Source organism: Theropithecus gelada, chromosome 11, assembly GCF_003255815.1.
Source record: "Theropithecus gelada isolate Dixy chromosome 11, Tgel_1.0, whole genome shotgun sequence".
NCBI lineage: Eukaryota > Metazoa > Chordata > Mammalia > Primates > Cercopithecidae > Theropithecus > Theropithecus gelada.
In genome coordinates, this window is record NC_037679.1 from 72,935,424 (window position 1) to 72,957,861 (window position 22,438).

Consider the following 22,438-nt stretch of genomic DNA (forward strand, 5'->3'; position numbering starts at 1 on the left):
GCCTCCTGGCAGGGAGTGCCCAAGAAAGGTGGAGAGCAGGTCTGGAGGGGCTGTGGGAGGATACCCAGCAGGAGGTGCTTGGCAGCCCTTGTGCCCATAGCCTGCTGGGTAAGGGCAGTTCTCTCAGATGCCCCACCTCTTGTGTTCCCCAGGGGGCCCATGAATCAGCCCAAAAGACCGTCCCGCTCCTACCGTGAAAGTGCGCGGCCGTCTTCCGCCTTAGGGCCTGCAGGGTCACCTCGGAGTCGGCCCACTCCAGCACCAGCCTCCGGCCGTACAAGTGGGTGCTGTGACACAGGGCATTGAAGGCTCTCTGCAGAGGGACAAGAAACAAAACTGCACATCAGCTGGATCAGCGCGGCAGACACTCCACTCTGCCCGCCAGCTGCCTGCCCGAGTCTCAGATGCCAAAGCCCAGGTTCTGGCCCCGTGACATCTGATCTCCAGCGAGGGTTTGGGGAGCAGTTGGGTGCATCTATTTAATTAGTGGGTTGCGTTCCCAGGGAGAAAGCTGCAAGTGACTGAGCAGTCAATATATCCGCCGTCTGGGCTGTAATTGGTGCCTGGGCCGAGGCAGCCGTCTATTTGCTGCGTGTCATCCGATCTGTGGAGGGCGACCCCATTAGTGGGCTCGCCTCCCACCCGGCTGTCTGCATGGTGGCCACTTGAGAAAGCCGAGCCCTGGCTGGCCGCCAGATGACAAGCGTGCAGGCCTCTGGGTGTCACTGGGTGCCGCTCTCCTTCACTGCCCTGGTGACTCTGTTCCCCACGCTGTTCGGAGGGCCCCTTCCGCCTCCGCTGCCAGTGCCCTTTGCCTCCTCGCTGGTTCCCCCAGCCCTGTACTCCCAGCTCCCACCCCCAGCTCAGCAGCCTGGGTCCTGGCACAGGCTGTTCCCGCTCACTCTTTGCTCTTCCCGACTCCCACATGCTGCCTGGTTCCTCTTCCTGCTTTTCAACAGCTATACGGAGATAGAATCCACATACTGTATACACCGCTTGTCTGAAGACAATTCAATGGCTTTTAGTATCATCACAGAGCTGTGCGAAATGTCACCAAATCCATTTTAGAACGTTTTCATCACCCCCAAAGGAAACCCCACACCCCTTAGCTAGCAGTCCCCCAGCCCTTGGCAACCACCAGTCTGCTTTCTGTCTTTATGGATTTGCATATTCTGGACATTTCATGGGAATGGACTCATATGGTAGTGATCAGTACCGTCTTAAACATTGCTAGGTCTCAAGTTCAATGGCACTGGACAGGAACACCCTGAGTTGATGGGCTCATCCCCAAACACTCCTATGGCGCAGTCTGAGGTCACCCTGCTCAGGAAGGACAGACCCTGCAGGTCCTAACTTGAAGATCTTGGGCAAGTTAAAGAAATGTGCCTTGACTCTGTTTTCCTTACCTATAAAACAAGTATGCTCATATATGCCAATCTCAGGGGTTCTAGGGACAAACACGAGTCAACACAGTGTCTAGAACAGTATGGGCACACCATAATTACTCAATAGATGTTACTTCTCGTTGCTGTTGTTTTGTTACCGTAGACATCACATCTGTAGCTGCTTTCTGTCAGCAGAGAGCTTTCGGGCAGGCAGTGGTTTAAAAAGCAGTAGGCTCCAGGTGCTCAAGCATTGGCAGTGGAGAGCAACAGTGGCTAAGAAGGCCCTTTGCTTTGCTTCTGGGTTGCAGAGAGCACCAGTTGGTACAAGCAGAGGAGGGGTTTGCTGCTCTTGTTTCTTTTATGCCGTGAGGAATCATATAACTGGAAGGGTCTGGATGGAAACCCATCCAACTGTGCTCCTTATCTACAATGTAGCTCTTATGGTTGGACCATGTCCCGCAAGAGGGTCATGTTGAGTCCTAACCCCCTGTACTTCAGAATGTGACCTTATTTGGAAATAGGTAGTTGCAGATGTAATCAGTCGAGACGAGGTCATACTGGAAAATGAAAGGCTCTGAGCCAATGACTAGTGTCATTGGATGGCCATGTGAAGACAGAAACACAGGGTGCATGCCGTGGGGAGATGGAGGCAGATACTGGGTGATGAGTCTACAAACCAAGGATGCCAGCTGTCCCCAGCAGCCAGGGAGAGGCACCAAACAGGGTTTCCCTCAGAAGGAACCAATCCTGTCAGCACTTGATTTTGGACTTCCAGCCTCTAGAACCGTGAGACACATTTCTGGATTTTTAAAATGCTTTCTGAGGCAAGGTCTCGCTCTGTCACTCAGGATGGAGTGCAGTGGCATGATCATGGCTCACTGTATCCTCGAATTCCTGGGCTCAGGCGATTCTCCCACCTTGGCCTACTGAGTAGCTGGGACCACAAGGCACGTGCTACAATGCCTCACTAACTTTTTCACTTTTTGTAGAGATGGGGTCTCCTTACATTGCCCAGGCTGGTCTTGAACTCCTGAACTCTAGTGATCCTCCTGCCTCAGCTTCCCAAAGTCCTGGGATTACAGGCCTGAGCCACTGTACCCGGCCCATTTCTGTGGTTTGAAGCCATCCAGTCTGTGGCATTTTGTTACAGTAGCGCTAGGGAAAGGACGCAGTGCCCTTGGGTAATCAACTGCCTCAGTTTCCTCATCCATGTTGGGGCTGGCTATGGGACTTACACAAAACGTGCACAGAGGGCAGCACATAATATACATTCGATAAACAAATGAATCTGAAAAGACAAAAGGGAGTGACTAGAACATGCATCTTTTTAAAACCAGACATGTGGCCAAATTAAAGAAACGCTTTGTTCTCCTCTGTGCTGTTCTGAGAAGGACCAGGTGCAGAAAACTTTTTCTTTCCTTTTTTTTTTTTTTTAACTTTAATTTAAAAAACTCTTTCTGACTGCCAGCAGAGCCTCTGCGTTTTTTTCCATGTGGATATAAAAATGCATCTGGACTCCGAGCCGAAATGGCCCATTCAGAGCTTTAAAACACACGCGTTCTCAGCTGGCGAGGCAGAGAAACGGCTTGACTGGGGGAGTTGGGGTTTTAAGGCGGGGGAGAGGAATTGGTGGGGAGTCTGGCATGGCGGATGTTCCATCCTCGTGCCAGGGTCCCTGAGGAGCTGTGGTCCCGGGGACACGGTGGGGTGGGGGTGGCCAAGGGGATGCATCTGGTGAATGCTAGGCTGGAACTCTCAAGAATGGAATAAGATCTCAGGAGGTAGGTCCGGGTGAGAGGCCCTAACCCCAGCCTCTCTGATTCCCACTGTTAGATTTCAATGTTTCTTTCTCTCCCTTAGAAGCCAGTTCTCCATTCCTGTACCACAGAAAGCCCTGGAGATCTCCATTCATTGCAGGAGTCACCAAAAATTCCCTCTCCTGGTTTCTTTGTGACATCACCTCTCACAAATCTTCCTCTCTTCCCTCTGCACTCCTCTGACACGTTACTAGCCTCTCTCTGGAAGAGCTCTTCACGGTAAGAGGGGAGGTGGCACGGCAGTTAGAGAGGGTGGGCTCTGCTGCTGGCCTGCCTTCGTTCAAATCCCTGCTCCACTGCTTACGAGCTGTGTGATCTCAGGCAAGCTGCTGAACCTCTCTCTCTGAGCCCGAGCTTCCTCATATGTAAAAGGAGGGCTGCAGCAAAGAGTAGTGAGAATTCAGAGAACTGTTAAGTCTGACACTTAGAACACTGCCTGGCACATAATATGTGGTACTTAAGATTGGCTGCTGTGATGATGACGTATGCTTCCACTTTTCATTATCAGGCTAAAGAGCGGGGACAAGGGAAGGTAAGACACAAAAGCTCTTTTGTATTTGAAGTTAGAGCACAATACGTGGTTCTCCAAAAATAGCAGAATTACCCTGCTGAGTTCTAGTCCCCGCAGGTTAATATGAAATCAGGTTGCGTTCCCGAGTTCCCACTGCCTGGGTGGCTGGAATATGGTGGCCTCAAACTGTCGCAGGCGGTATGAGGATAGTGATTTGAGGCTAAAATTGGCCTCGGATAATCCAGAGTAATTGTGTTTCATTAAAAGAGCGTAACAAGAGCTTGTTGTATTTGACACATTCTAGGAGGTAAGGCAGGTGTGGAGGAGGAGGAAGATGCAGGCCCGGGCCTCAAGGGGCTTTCGGGTTGGCACAGGAAAGACTGTGAGAAGTTTGGAAGGTTCCAGCCATCACAGAGGGGAAAGTGCAAGCCAGAGAGGTTCACCAGCAGCATCCTCCCTGGTCTCCGCCTACACGTGATCCCATTAAAACTTGACCTCCACCTTCTCGCAAGCGTTTTTCTAAACCTCAACTGCAGGCATGGTGCTCCTCTGCCAAACCAGCCCCCGGGCTTGTTCATCTCAGGAGACGGAGGAGTTACTAGACCTTTGCTCCTCTCCAAGTCTGTCTGATTTTCCTTTTGTGGCATCAAAGGCCTTTTTAGCATGGATGATCCTATCTCCTAGCTCCACAGAACTCCAAGCATATCACCTCAGCCCACTCCTGAGAACAGGTATTATTCTCCCATTTCAGTGACTGGGAAACTGAGGCACTGGCCAAGGCTTGTATGCAGGTCAGCTTCCTTCTCCTTCTTCCTTTTGGCCTCTACATGTTGTCTCTGGGCCTCTTACACAGACGGCCCAGGGAGGGTTCTGCCCCTCCTGCACAGGCAACAGCCAGGCACCCTCCCTGTGCCCTGGACACCCGGCCTCCGTTTCCAGAACCTGCTCCCTGCCCCATAATGCCTTCTGTGTGCCAGTCTTCCTGACTTGACCTTGAACCCTGGAGGGAAGGCACTCCATGCTTAAGATCCTCAGCCTGGTGCTGGGGCAGAGGCCACTCAGTCAATGTTCACAAAGCACACTGTGGCGTCTCCTTCACTGGGGGTCTTGAGAACACGTCTCCAGACTGGGGTAGATGGTTAGGCTGGTCCTAGCTAGGGACGGAGGGCTGGCTTAGATGTCCTGCCACAGTTTCCTTCAAACCCCTGCACTTTATAGACTACAAACGCAGCGGGGATAAGAGCGTGTCCCATTCTGAGAGAGCAGGTAGTCCCCAACCATCCAGATGAGTGGGACATTTGGCCTTTTGAAACGATACACAAATAATCTTGGGTATGGCTCTGCTCCCAACATGCCTGGCTCAGGGCCTTGCAGGACAGGAACAGTAACCTGCACCACTAGGGCTTGAGAGATCGCATGTCAGACCTCCAGCTGGTTTGCTGGAGAGGCCTGAAGATCCAGCACAGAATCCCAAGGATGCAGGAGTCCAGCAAAACGAACGTCACAGAAGAGAAGCCACTTCCATTCTTGGGAGTACTTCCCGCCATCATTGATGGCCAGGACTGGTTATTCCTGGCCCCCCTCCCCCATCCTCTACACTTTGGGAGTCGACTCTGCACAGTGTGACGAGGGCTTCCTCGGCCTCTGGTATCTACTGAGGTGAAGCAAATGGGCGGCACTGCTGGGAGACTGGGGGGAAGACAGGAAGAGGGAAGAGGGGAATAGGGAGGAGAGAGGTTGGTGCTGCATCCCTCCCCTCCCCGCAGGGCTGCAGCTCCTGCTCAAGGTCTCTTCTCGGCAGCTCTAGCCCTGCCTTTCCTTCCAACCCTCCTCTCGGCCTAAGTGAGATGACAGTTCTGGGGGCTTTGCCATCCCTGGGCAGTCCCTTCTCCCTACCTATACCTCCATCAACACCTCTTCATTCACACCACCTGGGGGTGGGGGTAGATTCTGTTTCCTGCCAGATCTCTGGGTGCCTCGCAAGCCTTGGCCCTACTCAGAATTTGAGGCCCACCCAGGAAAGCTCTGAGCAGGTCTAGCCAGACTTCAGGGCTGCCCTCATGATCCAGCTCTCTGGCTCTGCTGTCCTGAAATCATAGCTCTTTGAGCTCCTCTGACTCCAGCCATGGACTCCAGGCATCAAGAGGCCTGGCCTCCTGCCGCCTTTTCTGAATTCCCTTAGAAGGCAATCTGCTAAGGTGGTGTGGGGTTGACAGCCGCAGGCTAGACTGTGGCCCGGCCTGGCGGCCTCTTTCAAGAACTGGGAAGGCACTGGAAGGCTGCCAGTGCAGCGCTGGGCCTGACCTTTCTGCAGCTTCCCTGGAGACAGACCTCCTCTCACAGCAACAAAAGGCATTGCACGCCCTTGGCAGGACTCCCATCCCAAGGGGCTGCGAAGAACTGCCCAGGGCCATGGCTTCTGGGCAGAGCTGAGGACAGTATTCCTGTCTTTAGAAGACCAAGGCATTCTCCTGGCCCCTCCTGCTCCCAGGGAGCTGTCTCTGGCAAAGCCAGAGGGCTGCATCTCTCAGCAGACGCTAAATCTCTCCAAACAGGGATAACACCAACCCCTCCCAAACCCGTTGTGCCCCCAACACCCAGAATAAGTGGCTGGCACTGTTGGGGGCTCTCTGCAGAGGTGGTCAAAGGGACTTCTGGGAGGAGGGTCTGCCTCCCTGGGGTGTTTTAATGCCATCACCCTGAGAGAGAGACAGATCCTTTCTCTATCTATCTACCACTAGCTGCTTCTCTCCTCACAGGCGTAGCTGTCTGCTAGGCAGGAGTTTGCCCAGAGTAAGTCAAGCTCCCTGCACAATCTTAGGTGATTCCCACCCCAGTCCCTTCCCAGAAATGACACCACGGAGCTGAGGGTGAACTCCTAGGAGAGACATCCAGGGTCCGCTTTCAGGTGATGCTGTCTGAACTCTTCAGACAAAGAGGGTAACCTCTCTCTCTCACTCACTCATTCCTTAGCTCGCTCAGCTCAGTGCGATTCGACTCTAAGTCTCTGGGGAGCTGACTGTGAGGCAAAGAGACGAGGCGACAAAGATGGGACACACTTTGGACCTCTGCCAATTTATAGCATCCCTGAGAGAGGAAAGAGAGCCACTAGGGAGAGAGGGCCAATGCCAGGGACCCAAGGGCACCAAGCCACAAGGCCATGGCAGCAGGCGTAGCTGAGGCTCTGAGCTCTCCCTCAGGCACAGCCCCGGGCCTGCCACTTTCAATAAACTTCTCTAAGTTTTGACTTTTTCAACTGTAAAATGGGGGTGCTTCAGCGTCTCAGAACTGCTGGGAAGCATAAATAAGACAGCAACTCTTCCTTTAGCCCAACGCCCGGCACAATGGGAAGGGCCTAATTCCTGGTACCTGTTGCTGGTGCCATTTGTGGTAAAGTTTTTTTTTTTTTTTTTTTTTTTTAATTTAAATTTTAGGCCAGGTGCGGTGCCTCATGCCTGTGATCCCAGCACTTTGCCGAGGCGGGGGGAATCATTTGAGGCCAGGAGTTCGAGACTAGCCTGGCCAACATGGAGAAATCCCGTCTCTACTAAAAATACAAAAATTAGCCAGGCATGGGGGTACACGCCTGAGATCCTAGCTACTTGGGAGGCTGAGGCAGGAGAATCCCTTGAACCTAGGAGGTGGAGGTTGCAGGGAGCAGACAACGTGCCACCGCACTTCAGCCTGGGGGACAGAGCGAGATTGTCTAAAAAAAAAAAAAAAAGAAAAAAAATTATTTTAAAGCTGTTAAAAGGGAGGAAAGCTGTCAACTTGGCTGGGGGTTTTACCTTTCCTTGATGACTAGAACTGCCTGCCCAATAAATATGAAATGAGGACGTCTGAACCTGAGTCCTTCTCACTCTCATCTCTGTAGGACTGTGCAGGCCTCAATCCACACAGAAGCTCCAGGGACACAATTAGCAGAGGGATCCGTCCTGGCACTACATCTTGGCTACAAGGGCTGCTCACCTGCCAGTCTGAGGAGGGCAGCCTGTCCTGATCCCAGGTCTCAGCCCATACATATGTGTGCTGGCCGAGCCTGCCTTGAAATGCAAGCTCGGGATCCAAACACATTTTCCATTCCTCCTGGGCTCTGCTGAAGAAAACTTGGCAAAAAGCCCACAATTACAACAGAGTTGTGAGCGCACACACGTCACATGCACACCTGAACAGAAAAGTGGAGACAAAACTTCAATTCCTGAATTTGCTTCCGGTTAACACTTTGGGACACACAGGACAATGGACACCTAGGTTTCAGGCTGCAGCACCTCTGATCCCCAGGGTCCCAGAGGAACACTCAGCCACCCTCACTTCTTTGGTGTCACGTGCCACAGCCTGTGTTAAACGCTTTGCACGCAACATTCTGCTTCGTCTTCACAAATGCCTCAAGGGGAGCCTTATTATTGCCTGTGTGGGGACGAGTCACTTGGGCTAGAGGGATCTGAAGTCCCTTGTCCACGTTCGCACAGCTGCAAAGAGGCCGCTTCATGTCACAGGCCACACTAACCACCGTGCAGCACACTCCTCCTTCTCTGCCCTCAGTTTAAGCAAACGTGTTGAATGCATGCCACTGACAATCTAATAGTGATTGTTTACTGTGCACACAACATGGCTCAGCACTGTGCTGGGTGCGCTGGGCACCCGGTGAGGAGGAAGGCTATCCCTGCCTTAATGAGCTTCGTCTGGCTTGCTTGTCATTGGTCCCTTCCACTACAGGTCCTGTTTGGGTGGAATCTGCCAGGTGAAGACAGTAGGTTCACAGAATATTCCTCAAGAGGCCCAGTGGGAGCCTCTCCCAAAACACCGGCCTCCCCTAGGCTGGGGAGGGCCTGGGCCACATATCCACATCCCTTCCTCTGCTCCCACCCTTGGCAGAGTGGAAAAGCGAGAAATGAGGAAGGAGACATTAACTGGTGCGACCCTACAATGAAAGCTGTGGTTGTTTACCACAGCGCGAACAGCTCTGCCTGCCAACGCCAACCACCATCGCGTCTCCCTACAGCCGGCTCCCCCCAAGTGTTTATTTAAGCCAACACATTGCTCTGCTAATTGGATAACATTCCATGTGAAAATAGACCTTTTAAAACAACAGCAGCGGCGGCAAATAAAAACAGCTGCAACTGCAAAAGTACAAAGGCACGGCAGGCCTGGGGAAGGGAAAAATTAAAGGCGCATTGCATGGGAAAAAATTAATATTCTGGCTTCTGGGCTGCAAGTCTATTCTTTGTGGTCTTCCCCTTCCGTGGTGCCCTTCCTTTCTTCCTCCAGGACCAGCCTGGTCTGGGTAAAGAGTGAGGAGGTGGCGGCTTCTAACTGGAATCACAATGGCTATTGGTGGCCACTCAGCCAATGGGGATGAGCGCACCTGGTAGGGAATCCCCAGTACAGCTGCCCAGGTGAAAGGCTGCTGCCTCCTCAGTGAGGCTACTCCTGGGGATTGGCAGGGTTTGAAGGCAGCATGGTAGTGTGTGCTAGTGGGGACAGCTCACTGAATGCCCACTCCTCCTCTAGGGGCTGGGAGGAGTTGATTTCATTCTGGACTTGTTCCCAAGAGACGTTCTAAGGGACAATCTCTTGGCCTTCCTCCAAAGTGTCCCTCTAATTCGAGAGTCCTTCTCCTTGGTGAGGTGTCAGGGCTGGGTGAGAGATGGTGGGCATGGTAGGGAGAAGAGGCACTACCCAGAGCCTGGTGTGGAGATACACAGAATTTAAGTGAATCAGTGAACGAAGGGAGGAGGAATCCCTGGATACAGGCTTTGGAATTAGATTTTTCCGAGCTCTGCCAAGTACCGCTATATGATCTTGAGCAAGCAACTTTGTCCCTTTGAGCCTTGGTTTCCCCAGTCATCAAATGGCTTCCTATCCCCTATCTCCTAGAGTCCCGTGAGGATTAAAACTTATATATGCAAATGTCCTGCACTGTCTCTGCCAAAGACGGGCTTCCAGAAGTTGACAGTTTTTATCAACTCAAAGATATTGCCCTTTTAGAAACTTCCAGGTTGTGTGTTCCCCTGGTTGCGTGGCGCTGATAACACAACTGACAGCCGTGTACACGGTGTAGACCCAGGCCCCCCAGGAGACCACTGACTTCCTATGCCACCCCCATTCTCCTTCCTCCATCAACCTCTGTCCCCTGCTTCCCTCCACACGTGGGGAAGGCTCTTGAGAAATGCCAGATCATCACACCTGGAGGTTTAGATAACACCAGCACTTTCAGAGGGACTGACATTTACTGCCCGGGACATCAGGGGCTGATAGAATGTCCTAGGTTGGGAGAATATGCCAGCTCATCGATCCTGCTTCCTCTGAGCAGGCCTCTGGTCACCAGGGCCCGTGACGAGGGCAGATGGTCAAGACCCACCCCCGGTTCACTGGAGCAGGTCAGTAACAGACCAGGGTCTGGGCTTCCCATCAATTCATAGGGCTCCACGGTTGCTTCAGTGCTGGAGCTAAGCAAATGCTCAGCAAGACTGAGGAGGGAGACTGGATGCAAATCTCCCGCCTGATGCTGGGGCTGCCGCAGCTTGGGGTGGGGCAGTGCGAGTGCGGTGAATGTCACATACAAAGCCAGCACGCTCGTGGGAGCCTCTTGCTATTATCATCAGTTGCCTGGTTACTCTGAGCTCTGCCACAACAGCCTTCGAGGAGCCTCTTGCTAAGATTCTCTTTCCAGTTTGGGGGTATGTGTGCTTAATCCAGAAGGGGCTTGATGGATATCACAGAGCCCTCGAGGATATGCACAGTGGGACGTGGGTCTCATGGAGAAAGGTCAGACAACTCAGAACCCCTCAGTTCAGGGACAGTGGAGACGGCATGTGCTCAGGGCCACAGCAAGGACTGTGGTGTTGAGGGGATGCCTTAATTCTTCTATCCTCTGCCAGCAGGCAAATGGACTGATGGATGATGGGGAAAGAGCACTGTTCTGGGAGTCGTGATACCGGGGTTCAAGCCGCAGCACTGGCCCCTCCCAGAAACCATCCATTTCTCCATTCCTTTTCCAGCATCAGCTTCTACAATGAGCTGAGCTGCCCCCTCCTTTCAACTTATCCCTCCCTTCTTTCCTCCCATCTGAGGATTGCTTGGGGTAGACCTCCTGGCTCAGGAGGTGGCCGATGCCAACGCAGGGGGCGACAATTTATCTTCACTGAGGGTGCCACGACAGGAAATGGGATCTGTGCCCTTGGCGGGGGATCTGAGTGGGTCAGGGTTGAACTGAATCCTGGGAAGGGTTTCTGAAGGAAGTCTCCTTCCCTAAGAGCTTTGACACGGGGAGGATGCATGGGAGCTGGCCCTGAGAGGCTGGAATCATGGAGGCTCCTCTACCAGCCCTGGGTTCTCACTAAATTCCTTCTGCTGAGATAAAAAAGATCACCAATGCTTTTGACTCCATGTCTCTGGCACTACTGCTCTCCCTCTTCAAACTCACGCCCACCCTTGAGCTAACTAGATATTGACAATATTCAGAATCCTATTCACTAATATGCAGTGTGCACGATTCTATGGGTCAGTGGAGAGCGCTAAATGTTCCACTCAGAAGACAATAAAGTTCTCCAGACAGACCTGGAGCCGGGGAGGGAGAAAGCAATGGCAGCTTCCCCGGGAAACAAAAAGAGCAAAGGGATCCTTGCAGGAAAGATGTGCTTGTGATGGGCTTCTCCTTCCTGGAAGACCACTGCGTTCCGTGGCACAAGCCCCGGTGTGGGAGAGGGAAGAGTTGCTACAGGGATGGAGGGGCCAGAAATAGCCGCCTGACAGGGAGAAGGGCCAATCCTTGAGAGGCTGTGAGTTGAGCCTGTACTGTCCTCGGCTGCCCTTTCTCCTCCTGGAGCCCGGGGTAAAGGCAGGCAAGGGATGGAGGGGGAGGAGCTGCCACCTCCATAAATCACTAGAGGGCTGTGCTGGGCTTCAGAATGAACATACGCAGCCGGGCCCGGGGTGGCAAGCACGGACCCCCTGGGTGCTAGGTGAACTTCCTCAGTGGCACGCACTGCCCCGATTACCTGGGAGTCCACCTTCTGTCCTAATAAAGCTGACGAGCAAAACTGAGCCAACGGTGACATGTCAAAGGGCTCATGGCTGGCGCCCGCCCTGGTTGGACCCTCCATGTCCCAAGGGCTGTGTCAACCTGGCATGAACCTCTGGGTGCTGAAAGAGGGCTTCCAGTGAGGGGCTCCAGTGCCTTTGCGCTCTGCTCTTATCAATGGCCGGAATCCCCTCTACCTCTGACAAGCTCTTCCTCAGAAAAGCAGTGAGCGTTTCCTGGAGGAGCACCCATTGGGCTTTAAAGGTTGGCATCACAAGAGGTCCAGTGGATGGGTGAGAAAAGAGGCCCAGTGGGTGGCCAAATAAGAAGGGGAAAACCCTTTCTTATTTCAGACCACCACCATTGTCATCACTGCCGCCTTCCATCTCCTCATCACAGCCAACAGCCAGTACACAGCGGCCAGGCCCTTTTCTAAATCATCACCCCATTCAAACCTCACGATGACTCTATGAAAATACGGAAAACCCTATGACCATTTTATGAGGGGGGAAACTGAGGCACACAGAAAGGATGTCACTTGCCCAAGGTCACACGGGAGATTCGTGGCAGCCCTGGGGTTCAAACTCAGGCAGTCTGGCTTTGAAGTTTGTGCTGTAACGACAAGCTCTCGCACTGGTCTTTGTAAGAGACATTTCTGTGGAGCAGAGAGTGAATCCCTCATTTCTCCCCCAAGCACAGCCTCCTACAGGAACTCTGATATAAGATAGATGACAACACTTCTACACCATCACTGCCCAATCCCCTCAGGCACCCAGAGCTCAGTGGAATGCCGTGGAGAAAAGACGCTGCCCTGTACTCTGTTCTGTCCACAGAGCACCACATGTGGGCATGAATCCGTGGACCAAGGGTGGCTCTGAGAAGGAAACGGTGTACCAGTATTGAGTGCCCACCACATGCCAGGACCGAGTCAGTGTCTCCCATGCATCACCTGCTCTAACCCTGGGAGGGGGGCGCAGCCATCATTCTCGTTTCACAGATGAGAAAACTGTGGCACAGGGAAGGCCAGTGTGGGTTGAGCTGCCACGGGTGGGAGCTCTGAAAGGCAGCCCTCTGCTGCTACCCTGAGCCAACGCAGGGCACCACGTGCCTGCCCTGCTGTGAGGGTGAGGGCCGTGACCTGCTGCATGCAAGGTGGGTTCCCTGCTGTCCCTGACGTGAGGCGAGGGAAAGGCTGCCAGCCAGGAGGAGAGAGGAGCAGATGTCTGGACAAATATGGCCATGTGTCAACAAAACAGGCACTTGAGCTCAAGACTGAGAGACAAAGGTGGCTGGCGAGGCTCTCCGAGGGTCCCAGTGCACCTTCTCTGCCTGTGTGTGTTCCCAGGGCCCACAAAGGCCGCAGCTGTGTCCCAGAGCTGCCACCTTTGGTTCTGCACAGCTGACCCACACCCTGGGCCTCTTGCGATGCCAGACTGCTAAAGCCCAGTGGCTGTGATTCCAGGAAATGTTCACTGTTCTTCTGAGGAACAGCTTGTCAGAGGTGGAGGGGATCCCAGCCATTAATGAGACCTTCCTGTCACTTTATTTTAGCCTTGAGGAACAGCGAGGCTGAGAGGGGACAGGTCGCCTGCGGGCAGAGCTCACGGAAGGCAGCCCACTGTGACAGCTCTGCCACTACCTTCCTTCTGGATTCTGACCTGGAGCTCGGTGCCACGAGGGCAGTGGCTTTGGGTACAGCCGGGCCCTTGTTCACACAGCCTCTGCCCCACATCGGCGGCTGGGCCCAGCACCCACTGCAGGAACAAAGCCTGGCTGTGCTGCACTGAACCAATTTGGAGATGCCGCCTTGCTTAAAAAATAAAAGGTTCTCAAGGAGCCTGGAGGGATTTCGGTACACACGCTTCCATGCAGCTGCACCTGCCGGGGCTGCCCTCACAGACAACCAGCACAAAACAGAACCCCCGGCCATGAGCAGAAGAAAGGAAGGGAAAGATGCATTCCCTTGGCTGCTTCTTGGGTGCCTCTTACTCTCCTTTCCAAGCGCTCTGCCCTCTCCGCACTGTTCTGTGTGGCATTTCCCATGCTGCCTACCCCACGGGGCCACCTGAACTGAGGAATTTTCTTGATGACTTGGAGAGGCCTGGGAAACGCATTTGCTTCCCATCCCCAGTTTATGTCCCAGGTTCCTGCATACATGAAACAGGGGGAGGGAAGGGGGACACAGAAACTGCTTCTTCCTCCGAATACAAAATCCCCAGGATCTTCTCCAAGGATGTTGTACACATTAAGCAGAATCAAAGGCAAAAAGAGAACACCTGCATGAGGAGGTGACTCTGTGTGTTAGAGGCCTGGCTGCCTCTCCTATAATGGGTCCTGGAAAGGGGAGGCCGGGACAGGTGGGGAAGGGAGCCACGGTCTCACCTTTGCATCCTGCTTAGTGAGGAAGTCCACAAAGCCGAAGCCTCTGTGTGTGCCTGTCCCGGTCATCTTCTTTGGCAGGCGGACCGTCTTCAACTCCCCAAAGGTGCTAAAAACAAAAGGCAAGATATAGGGGTTTAAGACTAGAGGCCTGCAAGTGAGGTCGGGAAGGCAGGACTGATTCTCACATGTAAATCCCTTTGGGTTATAAACGACAAGTGCATGCAGGCACGCAGATGCTCGCACGTGTCAGCTCAGGGGCACGAGCGGCCTTCTCCCAGGCCCGGGCCATCAGGCAGGGCAGGGAGGGAACAATCGGGCTGGAGATGTGAATGGAGAATTTTCAGTTCCTCTGCAACTAGCTAGAGACTCTCTGCCCCCATGGGGCCCCACTTCCCTGTGGGGTAACTATGCACTGGGGAGGACCCTGCCTAGTACACAAGTAGTCAGGCTCGGGTTGGGGGGCCTGGGCAGGTCAAGGTGCTGCCCATGTGTGCGAGTCGGGGCTCTGGACATGGGACCAGCAGGGTTACCTGACCTTTCCAAACTGCCTCTATGTCTGAGCTGAGCACATGGCGACCCCAGGCTGAGCAAATGGGACGGGGCCCCTTCTCCAGGACCTGGGACGTGGGACATGTGTTTCTTTAGCGCTCAAATGACACGCAGCGACTCCCTCTAAACCCTGCTTCCCCTCCCTCTGAGCTTTCATTTCGATATCTTCCAAGCCAAAGTCAGGCAAAGCTCTGGAGAAGAAAATGGGTTGGCTTCTCCTGACAGGGATCAAACCGGTAACCACAGCCTTGGACCATCCCCCCTGGTTCCCTCCTCTCCTCTCCCCCAGATTAAACCTTTGAGAAATTGTAGGACAAAGGGATAGGGCTTTCTCAGGCCTCCTTGCCTCCCTGTCTCACTTCCCACCCCCCAATCTTTTCCTAATGTCCATTTATCAAATATATACGTACAAATTGCTGCTGATAAATATTTAATGTGCACGGCATCTGAAGAGAGGTATTATTTTATTTGAAAATCTACACACACTTTCGGCCGCCTGGGCACACACACATACGCACGATGGTCTAGGATGCTTTGGGGCCAAAGACCGATTGGGTAAAAAACACAGTAAAGGCCGTAAGCTCTCATGAAATGATATAAGCTAAATCCAAAGCGTTAACCCACAGCCCTGTCAGCATGACCAGGCATCTGCCAGCCCAATTTCTGAAGGCAGGACGGTGTGTAAATGCGGCATTATGAATCCTCAAAATGAATCTGCACGTCTCCTCAGAGCTCTCCCCAGCAGCTCTGTTCCCCCCTCCTGGTGCCTCCTCTGTGTGGGCAACGAAAAACAACAGAGATGCACTGGTGACAAGGCCAGCCTCCCAAGGAGGGGAAGGAGCCAGGAATGTGGGGAGTGGAGCCCGGTCAGGTTTCCCTGCTGGAGGGGAGCCGGGACTGGGGACCAGAGGCTGGGCAGGTGGGGACAAGGTGAGGTTGGAGAGCTGAGGAGTCAAGCCCGCAAACCCTGCTTCATTCTGCCACCTAAAGGCGGATGCATCCCATGACAGACACTGTCTCTCTTCCCTCCACCCAAGCCCCTCTGCCATGCTGGCTTTGAACAGGGAGGGCAGGGCATGGACAAATTTTCTTGTAAGCTCATTCAGAAGAATGGTTCTTTGGGTCCAGGTCTTCAGAAGGCCACTGGCACTGCAGGGATGGCACATCCGGTGGCTAAGGGGCAGGAGCCTGAGAGCATTCAGAGCTGGTATGAGGCAACTAAGAGGCACAGGGAAAACCAGGCTGGCTGCTTTCTCAACACAGCCACAGACAGCCACTGGGTGAGCTGGTTCCTCCATCCCTGCCTTGGCCTCACCTAACTGCACTAGCCCCGAGATGTCTTTCCCAACCCCTCAAGGCTGGGGTGACTGCCCCCATCCACAGTGTCACCGCTCACTGTGCTCCCTGACCAGGGGTCTGTGGGGTGCATGCCTGTTTACTTCTCTGCCTTCCCTGGCCGGGGCTAGGGCTCAGCTCTGCAAGAGTCCAGGCCCCATCTATCTTGCTCATCACTGGACCTGCGGCAGTGAGCCCAGTGTCTGGCTCAGGGTAGAAGCCTGAACGTATTTTGGAATGAATGAACAAGCAAATGGTAGCCCTGGAAGGTGGACATTACCATGGGTAAATTACACCTACCCTCAGAGAGTGGTGATGAGGGTGAAATGAAATACACATAGCACTAATGTGAACTATTATTAGCCTTATCATTCCCATGTTACAGATGAAGAAACCGCAGCGCTGGGAGCCAGGGGTCCTTCCTCACAGGCGGCAGGGTTAGAATGTGAATCCAGGCATGTCTGATGTTATGCCCGAGCTCTCTTTCTGCTGCACAATGACTCAACCCCCTTGCATCATCTGGACGGGGACTGGCCACTTGCAAGAGCTGGGGCCTCTTTCTTCCTGAGTCTTGGTCAGGTCTGCGGTGAAGCAGGAAGACCCCATGCGGGGTGGCTAGGAATGCCTTGTGTAGACTCCCAGGGGTCCAGTGACTTCCCTAAGACCACCAGGCAAGGTGGGGGTAGACCGAGTCCCAGTTCTTTCTGCCCACACTGTGTGCAAACCCTCTACTTCTGCCCACAAGGGCTATAATCTCCTATCCCTTGATGGTCTCAATGACCTCTGCCCAGATTTCTGGTAAGCCAGACTGTGTGTGTGTGTGTGTGTGTGTGTGTGAAGGGGAGAAGGGGTCATAGGAGGGGGGTGGTGTGAGAGAGAAAGAGAGAGAGAGCGAGAGAGAGAAAGAGACTGTTGAGGTTAATTCCTCCCTCTCTGCAGCACATTGCAAGCTGTGGATGCTCTGTGCATTGTAAGCAGCTAAGGGTCCAGAGAAAGGCGAGAAAAATAATTAAAAGGTAGAGAAAAACGCCGTTGAGGAGCGGCTGCAGGAGCCATGCTTTCGTGGCCTGCAGAAGTGGCATTTGAGAGTTCGGCAGGGAAAGCCGGGACAGAAGGGCAGCCTGGATCTACCAGGAATCGTGGGCAGGGATCAGGGAGCTGGGAATCCCATCCCAGGCAGCTGAAGGGCCTTGGGGAGGTCCCGGTTGTGGTCGGGGGTTTCCAGGCAGACATCAGCATGACAAATGAAATGCCGCCTATGAAGACTGGAAGCTTCAGAAATCCTATTATTCTTCAGGGTCAGAGAAATGGCTACGGTGAGCAGGTTTCTTCCTTCCTTGTAAGAACAGGACAAGAGAGAACTGAAGCTTAAGGAGGAGCTGAAAGATCAGGGTTAGATCTTAGAAGGAACTTCCCAATGTCTGTGGACACTTCCTGAAATGCATGGATGAGGCTTCAAGACACCATCATTGCTGCCATCATCTCCGCTACCAATGAGTGCCTGAAATATGCCGTTTTTTAAATACATCATCTCCATGCCTCTGTTTTACAGATGGGAAAACCAAGGGCCAGAGAAGAAAAGCGACTTGCCCATGTCCCACGGACCCAGGAACTCAAAACCTGGGTCTTTTTCATCCGGGCTGCTTCTCTCAGCCCAAGAACAAAGCTGGACAGTGAGTGGCTTGGTTGCTTGTATAACGGTATGGGATCATATGAGGCCAATAGTAATGATCTCAGAGAGCTATCGAAAGAGAATTAAAAAGAAAAAAAAAAAGGTTGGGGGAGAAGAAATCAATGAAGTACCTTTAGCTTCTTGGAGATAAGCGATATATAAATACCAGCCATTATTAAGGTTCTTATCTGACAGCAAGGTCTACGAAGCTGTTTTTAAGAGCAGCTTTTGAAGGAAGTTGTGCGTGAACCTTTGTCTCCTGGGAGCTTAGGCCACTGTCGGGGTGAAGCTGCGCAGGGCCACCAGGGACTGGGGAGGAAGAAAATCACGGGGCACCCAGGAACTCCTCCCTGAGACCAACTCTGCCGCTGGGGAAGGAGACGCACACCACACTCCCCACTGTGCAGATAATAGAAACCACAAAGTAGCAATTACTGTATCAGAAGCTGTGAATAAAGAGGACATACCGGGCTTTTAAACACAGCCCTCCTTCCCTCCCCCACCACGCTCACACTTCGGTAACAAACTCACACCTCACTTTTCCAATTATTTCATTCACCCCGGGTTCACCAATTACTCCCCCACCCTGCAGCCCCACCCCCTCTGCCATGCCAGGCACATGATTGGTGGTGGGTTTGTGGGTTTTCCACAACTAGAGTTTGTTGTCACGTTTCTAATTTCTTTTGAGGAGTGTTGGGGGTGGTGAGGGGGAGAGAAGGGAGGAGCGGGGAGGAGGTGGGACAGGGCTCCGAGGTGCTGCGTGAGGCAAGCCAATTATGCCCAGCACTCATAAACAAGTCGGGGGATGTAAATTGTGTTTGCACACAGGCCTGAAGGCAGACACAATACGTGTGTGTGTGTGTGTGTGGGGGGGGCCAGCGTGCGGGTGGGTGGGGATTTCCTCCCTCCATGCAAACTGTGTGCCCGCTGACTGGTCTCGCCCCAGCCTTGGCCAGCAGCTGCTACCGAAAAGGGATGAATCATCTTGGGTCTCGCTCTCCCTCCCTGATTGAAGCGACAGGCTCAGGGCGAAAGAAGTGAGAGGAAGGGTGGAGCAGAGGAAGTGAGAACCCTCCGGAGATGCGGAGCTGGACAGTTTTGCAGCTGTGCTGGTACCTGGAGCCTGGGTGGGCTGGGAGTCCGGCTTAACCCCACAGCCTGCATGCTGGCACCAAGTGGGGTCAAGCCTAGGACCCTCTGCTTCCAGGACATAAGTCTCCCTCACTATTTGGATGTGCTGGAAGAACCAGAATCCCAGCAGAAGTGCTGAGTCACTGGGGGAGTTTGCTGGCATAACTTCTCCCCACCTGCGCCCAAGGCATTGTTGAGAAAAAAAGTCTGCCACCACCCAAGAGACCCTGAGTCAGAACAACGGTGTGATCTGAACAAGATGAAGGGGTGGTTTCATGATAAGAATAAACTGCAGGTTGCTTGTGCTCCACCTAGAGGTAAGAAAAAATAGCTAAATCTCTTGGCATTAAAAAGCCTTTCAAATATGCCACCCCCACCAATGTTCTAACACACATGACGCACATACACGCACATCTGTCCATTCACTGGGTACTTCCTCAGTGCTTACGTGCCCTGCAGCATGTTAGCACATGCTGGACATGAACTCATAAGGCCCATGTGAGCTGAGCGATGTCAATACCATCTCCTAGATGGAGAAAACTGAGGCTCAAAGAAGGAACATGATTTCTCCAAGGTCTTGGTGAGCCCTTAACTACTACAAGGGGTGAAGTGACTTGCCCAGGGTTCCTTGGGCAGCATCAGGCTGAGCTAGGCTCAAAGCGGGCAGTGTGCCCCACAGGTCTGTGCTTTGCTAAGAGCTCACACGATTGGTCCACTTATCCGCAAGCAGTCAAAGATGATGCAGAGCACAGGGAGGGAGTCACCAGCAGGTCAAGCATTAACCTTGTTCTCAGGGTGCCCTCACCTTGACTGGGGGCAGCTGCATGGGAAGCCTCTTAACTGGGAAGCAGCCAGTGAGCTCCCTCCCCTCTTCCTCAGAGGCACAAGAAGACTCTGGGATAAAGTCACTTATCTCAACTGGTAAAGGTCTAGAGCTGAGGATGCCTGATCTTTGCTTACTGCTCCCCTGGCCTCATCCTAAAGAAGGGCCCCACCAGTGAACTTATGGACCCATGGAACCATTCCCACTGAGCAACAAATATGGTAAGATGGCAGCTGCCTTGCACCATGTCCTGTCTCACATTCCCCTTCCCTTACAGAGTTCCCATGTGGCCAAGGGCCCCAGTTGTGGCAAGCTGGAGAGAGAGACCAACTGCACAGCTAGGGGCAAACCTATCCCTTCGTCTATAATGGGAAATTTCTGTAGCGGAGGGAGGCTTGGGAACAGAACTATCACCTAAAATTCTCACTTTTCCTGAGATGTATACAAACTAAAGCCTTTGGTGAGGGCTGGTCTCAAGCCTGCCTCATCCAACTCTCTAACAGAGGCTAATCCAATCAATCTGGTGGGTTTCAATGGGTACTAGTGCCCCGAGTTTCACAAGTATGTGCTAGTCATCAGCACTCCCACGGTGGGTTTCAATGGCTATACTGTCCCAAGTTTCATGAATATCTGTTAGTCCTCACCATTCCCACAGTGGGTTTCCATGGCCACTAGTGCCTTGAGTTTTGTGTGTATGTGCCAGTCATCATCTCTTCCAAATTGCTTAATGCTCTAATGGTTTTTGTATCCTTAGAATAATTTCTGAGTTCCTTACTTGGGACTCAAGGCTGTGCCTGATTAGACTTACTTTTCTTGCTCTCCAATCTTATCTCATGCCCTGCACCCCCTCATTTACTATGAAGAATCTACACTGGCTTTCCCCATTCCCTGAACCCACCAAACGTATGCTTACCTCAGGGCCTTTGCACTTGCTTTTTGCATCACCTGGAACCCTGCTTGCCTAGTTGTTTTCACAACTGACTCTTTCTTGCCATTCAATTTTCAGCTGAAATGCCACCTCCTCAAAGAGGCCTTCTGTGACCACCCTATCTAACGTTGCCTCCTTTGCATACCAGCCCTCGCCTGTCACATCTGAGCACTGTCTGAAATGGCTTGTTTACTTTTTTATCTTTCCTCTCATTTTGCTAGAGACTGAAAGCGGACTCTAAGATGTCAGGGGTCTTACACTCTGTTGTGTCTACAGAACCTGAGACTGTGTCTAGCACTCAGAAAACATTGTATCCATTCATTTAATCATGGATTCATCATCTATTGACCTCTCCCTAAGTGCCAGGTCCCCATACTTCACATGCATTATCTCATATAACTATATGCTCTTGTGGAGGCACAGTCACACTTGGGGGCAACATATTCAGTCTTTCCGTCCCACAGGATGATGCTCTTTTATGTAGTGCAACCATATGCTATTACAAGGAGCGTTTGGTCCTCAAGAATCAACACTCTTTCCAAAGTATTCATGTTTATTCCTTCCAGGCAATGAATAATCACAGCAAGAAAAAAAAAAGGGGGCGGGACAGCTAGATCATTTACCAAAGGAATACTGTCTGGATAACGATGTTCAAATCATGTGCTGCTTGGTGGGAAAGAGAAGACACTGGCTCCTCCACAGGCAACCCTGGCCAAGATGCAGACACAAACAAGGAGTCTCAGCATGTTTTGCCCTGCACTGAGATGCCTTCTCTCCTGCAGAATGTTATGTTGATGAGTGTGTACAAAGTGCAGGGTCAAGCCTGCTCTGACAAGGGGCAATGGCTTTGGAAGCCATTTAATGGAGGCATATTTAGGTGTGGAGTTTCTTCCTCTTCTGTTCTTGCTTTCTCTTCTTAGAGAGTGCCTTTGAGACTGAACTTCTCCAGTTACTGCTCATCATGGTGAGAGCCAGGTGTAGAAAGGTTACCTTATCGCCATCAACGCAATATTCCCTTTCATTTTTGCCTCCTGGAGGCTGAAAAATGGCCTAGTTTCCAAGAAAGTGAAAAAAAGAGGTGTGGAGGACGGCATTTAGCTTTTCTCAATAGCCTTTCATTGGGGTCCTTTCCAGGCAAGCGTGAGCTTCTCGTGTTCTGGATGAGAAATCCCAGGGATGAGCACTTAAATGGTATTTCTAAATCAGAGTCAGGGCCTGTGTTTCAGATGGAACCCATGGACTCTCCTGGAGGCTTTGGATGGGGGCGGATTTGGCACTGGAAAAAGCAGGCTCCTGGCCTGGCTCTGCCCCTCACCAACTGGGTGAACCTGGGCAAATCATTTCCAGCCTGGACTGATCCCTGGACTGGCAGCATCAGCATCACCTGGGAGCGTGTCAAAAATGCAATGTTCTGCCCACCTCTTGTGTTTCTGGATCAGAAGCTCTGGGGCTGCACCAAGCCCTCTAGGTGAGTGTGGGCCTGCTCAGGGTTGAGGCCCACTGCCCCACTGGAAGGGACAGGGGCCACTCAGCCCTAATCTAGACAGTCAGGTGGACATCTGGGCCCGAGACTAGCAGATCTTCCCCTTCTTCCAAAGAAGCTAGTGATCCAGATTCTTTTAAGAAATGAGATTTTAAAATATTGGTAACAAAGTCAAGACACTGTGTTGCCAAAAACAACAGAAGGAGTCTGTGGGCTGCCTTGGGTACCATGTTCTACATTTGAGCTCCATTCTGCTTCTGGTTTCAAGAGATCATAAGGGCTGGTCTACTTCCCAAAATGAGGAATCCTCTTACCTCTTTATGACCTGGGGTTAGGGCTTGGGACAAGCAACAGGGCCTTTCTGACCTCTCCTTTGGCCCCTGCAGCCTACCGGCCCTC

General features: G+C 52.5%; 1 protein-coding gene across 2 annotated transcripts in view; it reads right to left on the reverse strand.

Annotated features, from left to right (window-relative positions):
- The window catches only part of RBM19 (RNA binding motif protein 19), a 146,747-nt gene that overhangs the window by 27,393 nt on the left and 96,916 nt on the right, over nucleotides 1–22,438 (reverse strand). For both annotated transcript variants that reach the window (XM_025403266.1, XM_025403265.1), the window contains exons 22-23: nucleotides 14,119–14,224; nucleotides 193–313 (exon numbers count right to left, since the gene is read on the reverse strand). In XM_025403266.1, the coding sequence (XP_025259051.1) occupies nucleotides 193–313; nucleotides 14,119–14,224 (227 nt within the window). The remainder of the gene's footprint in view (nucleotides 1–192; nucleotides 314–14,118; nucleotides 14,225–22,438) is intronic.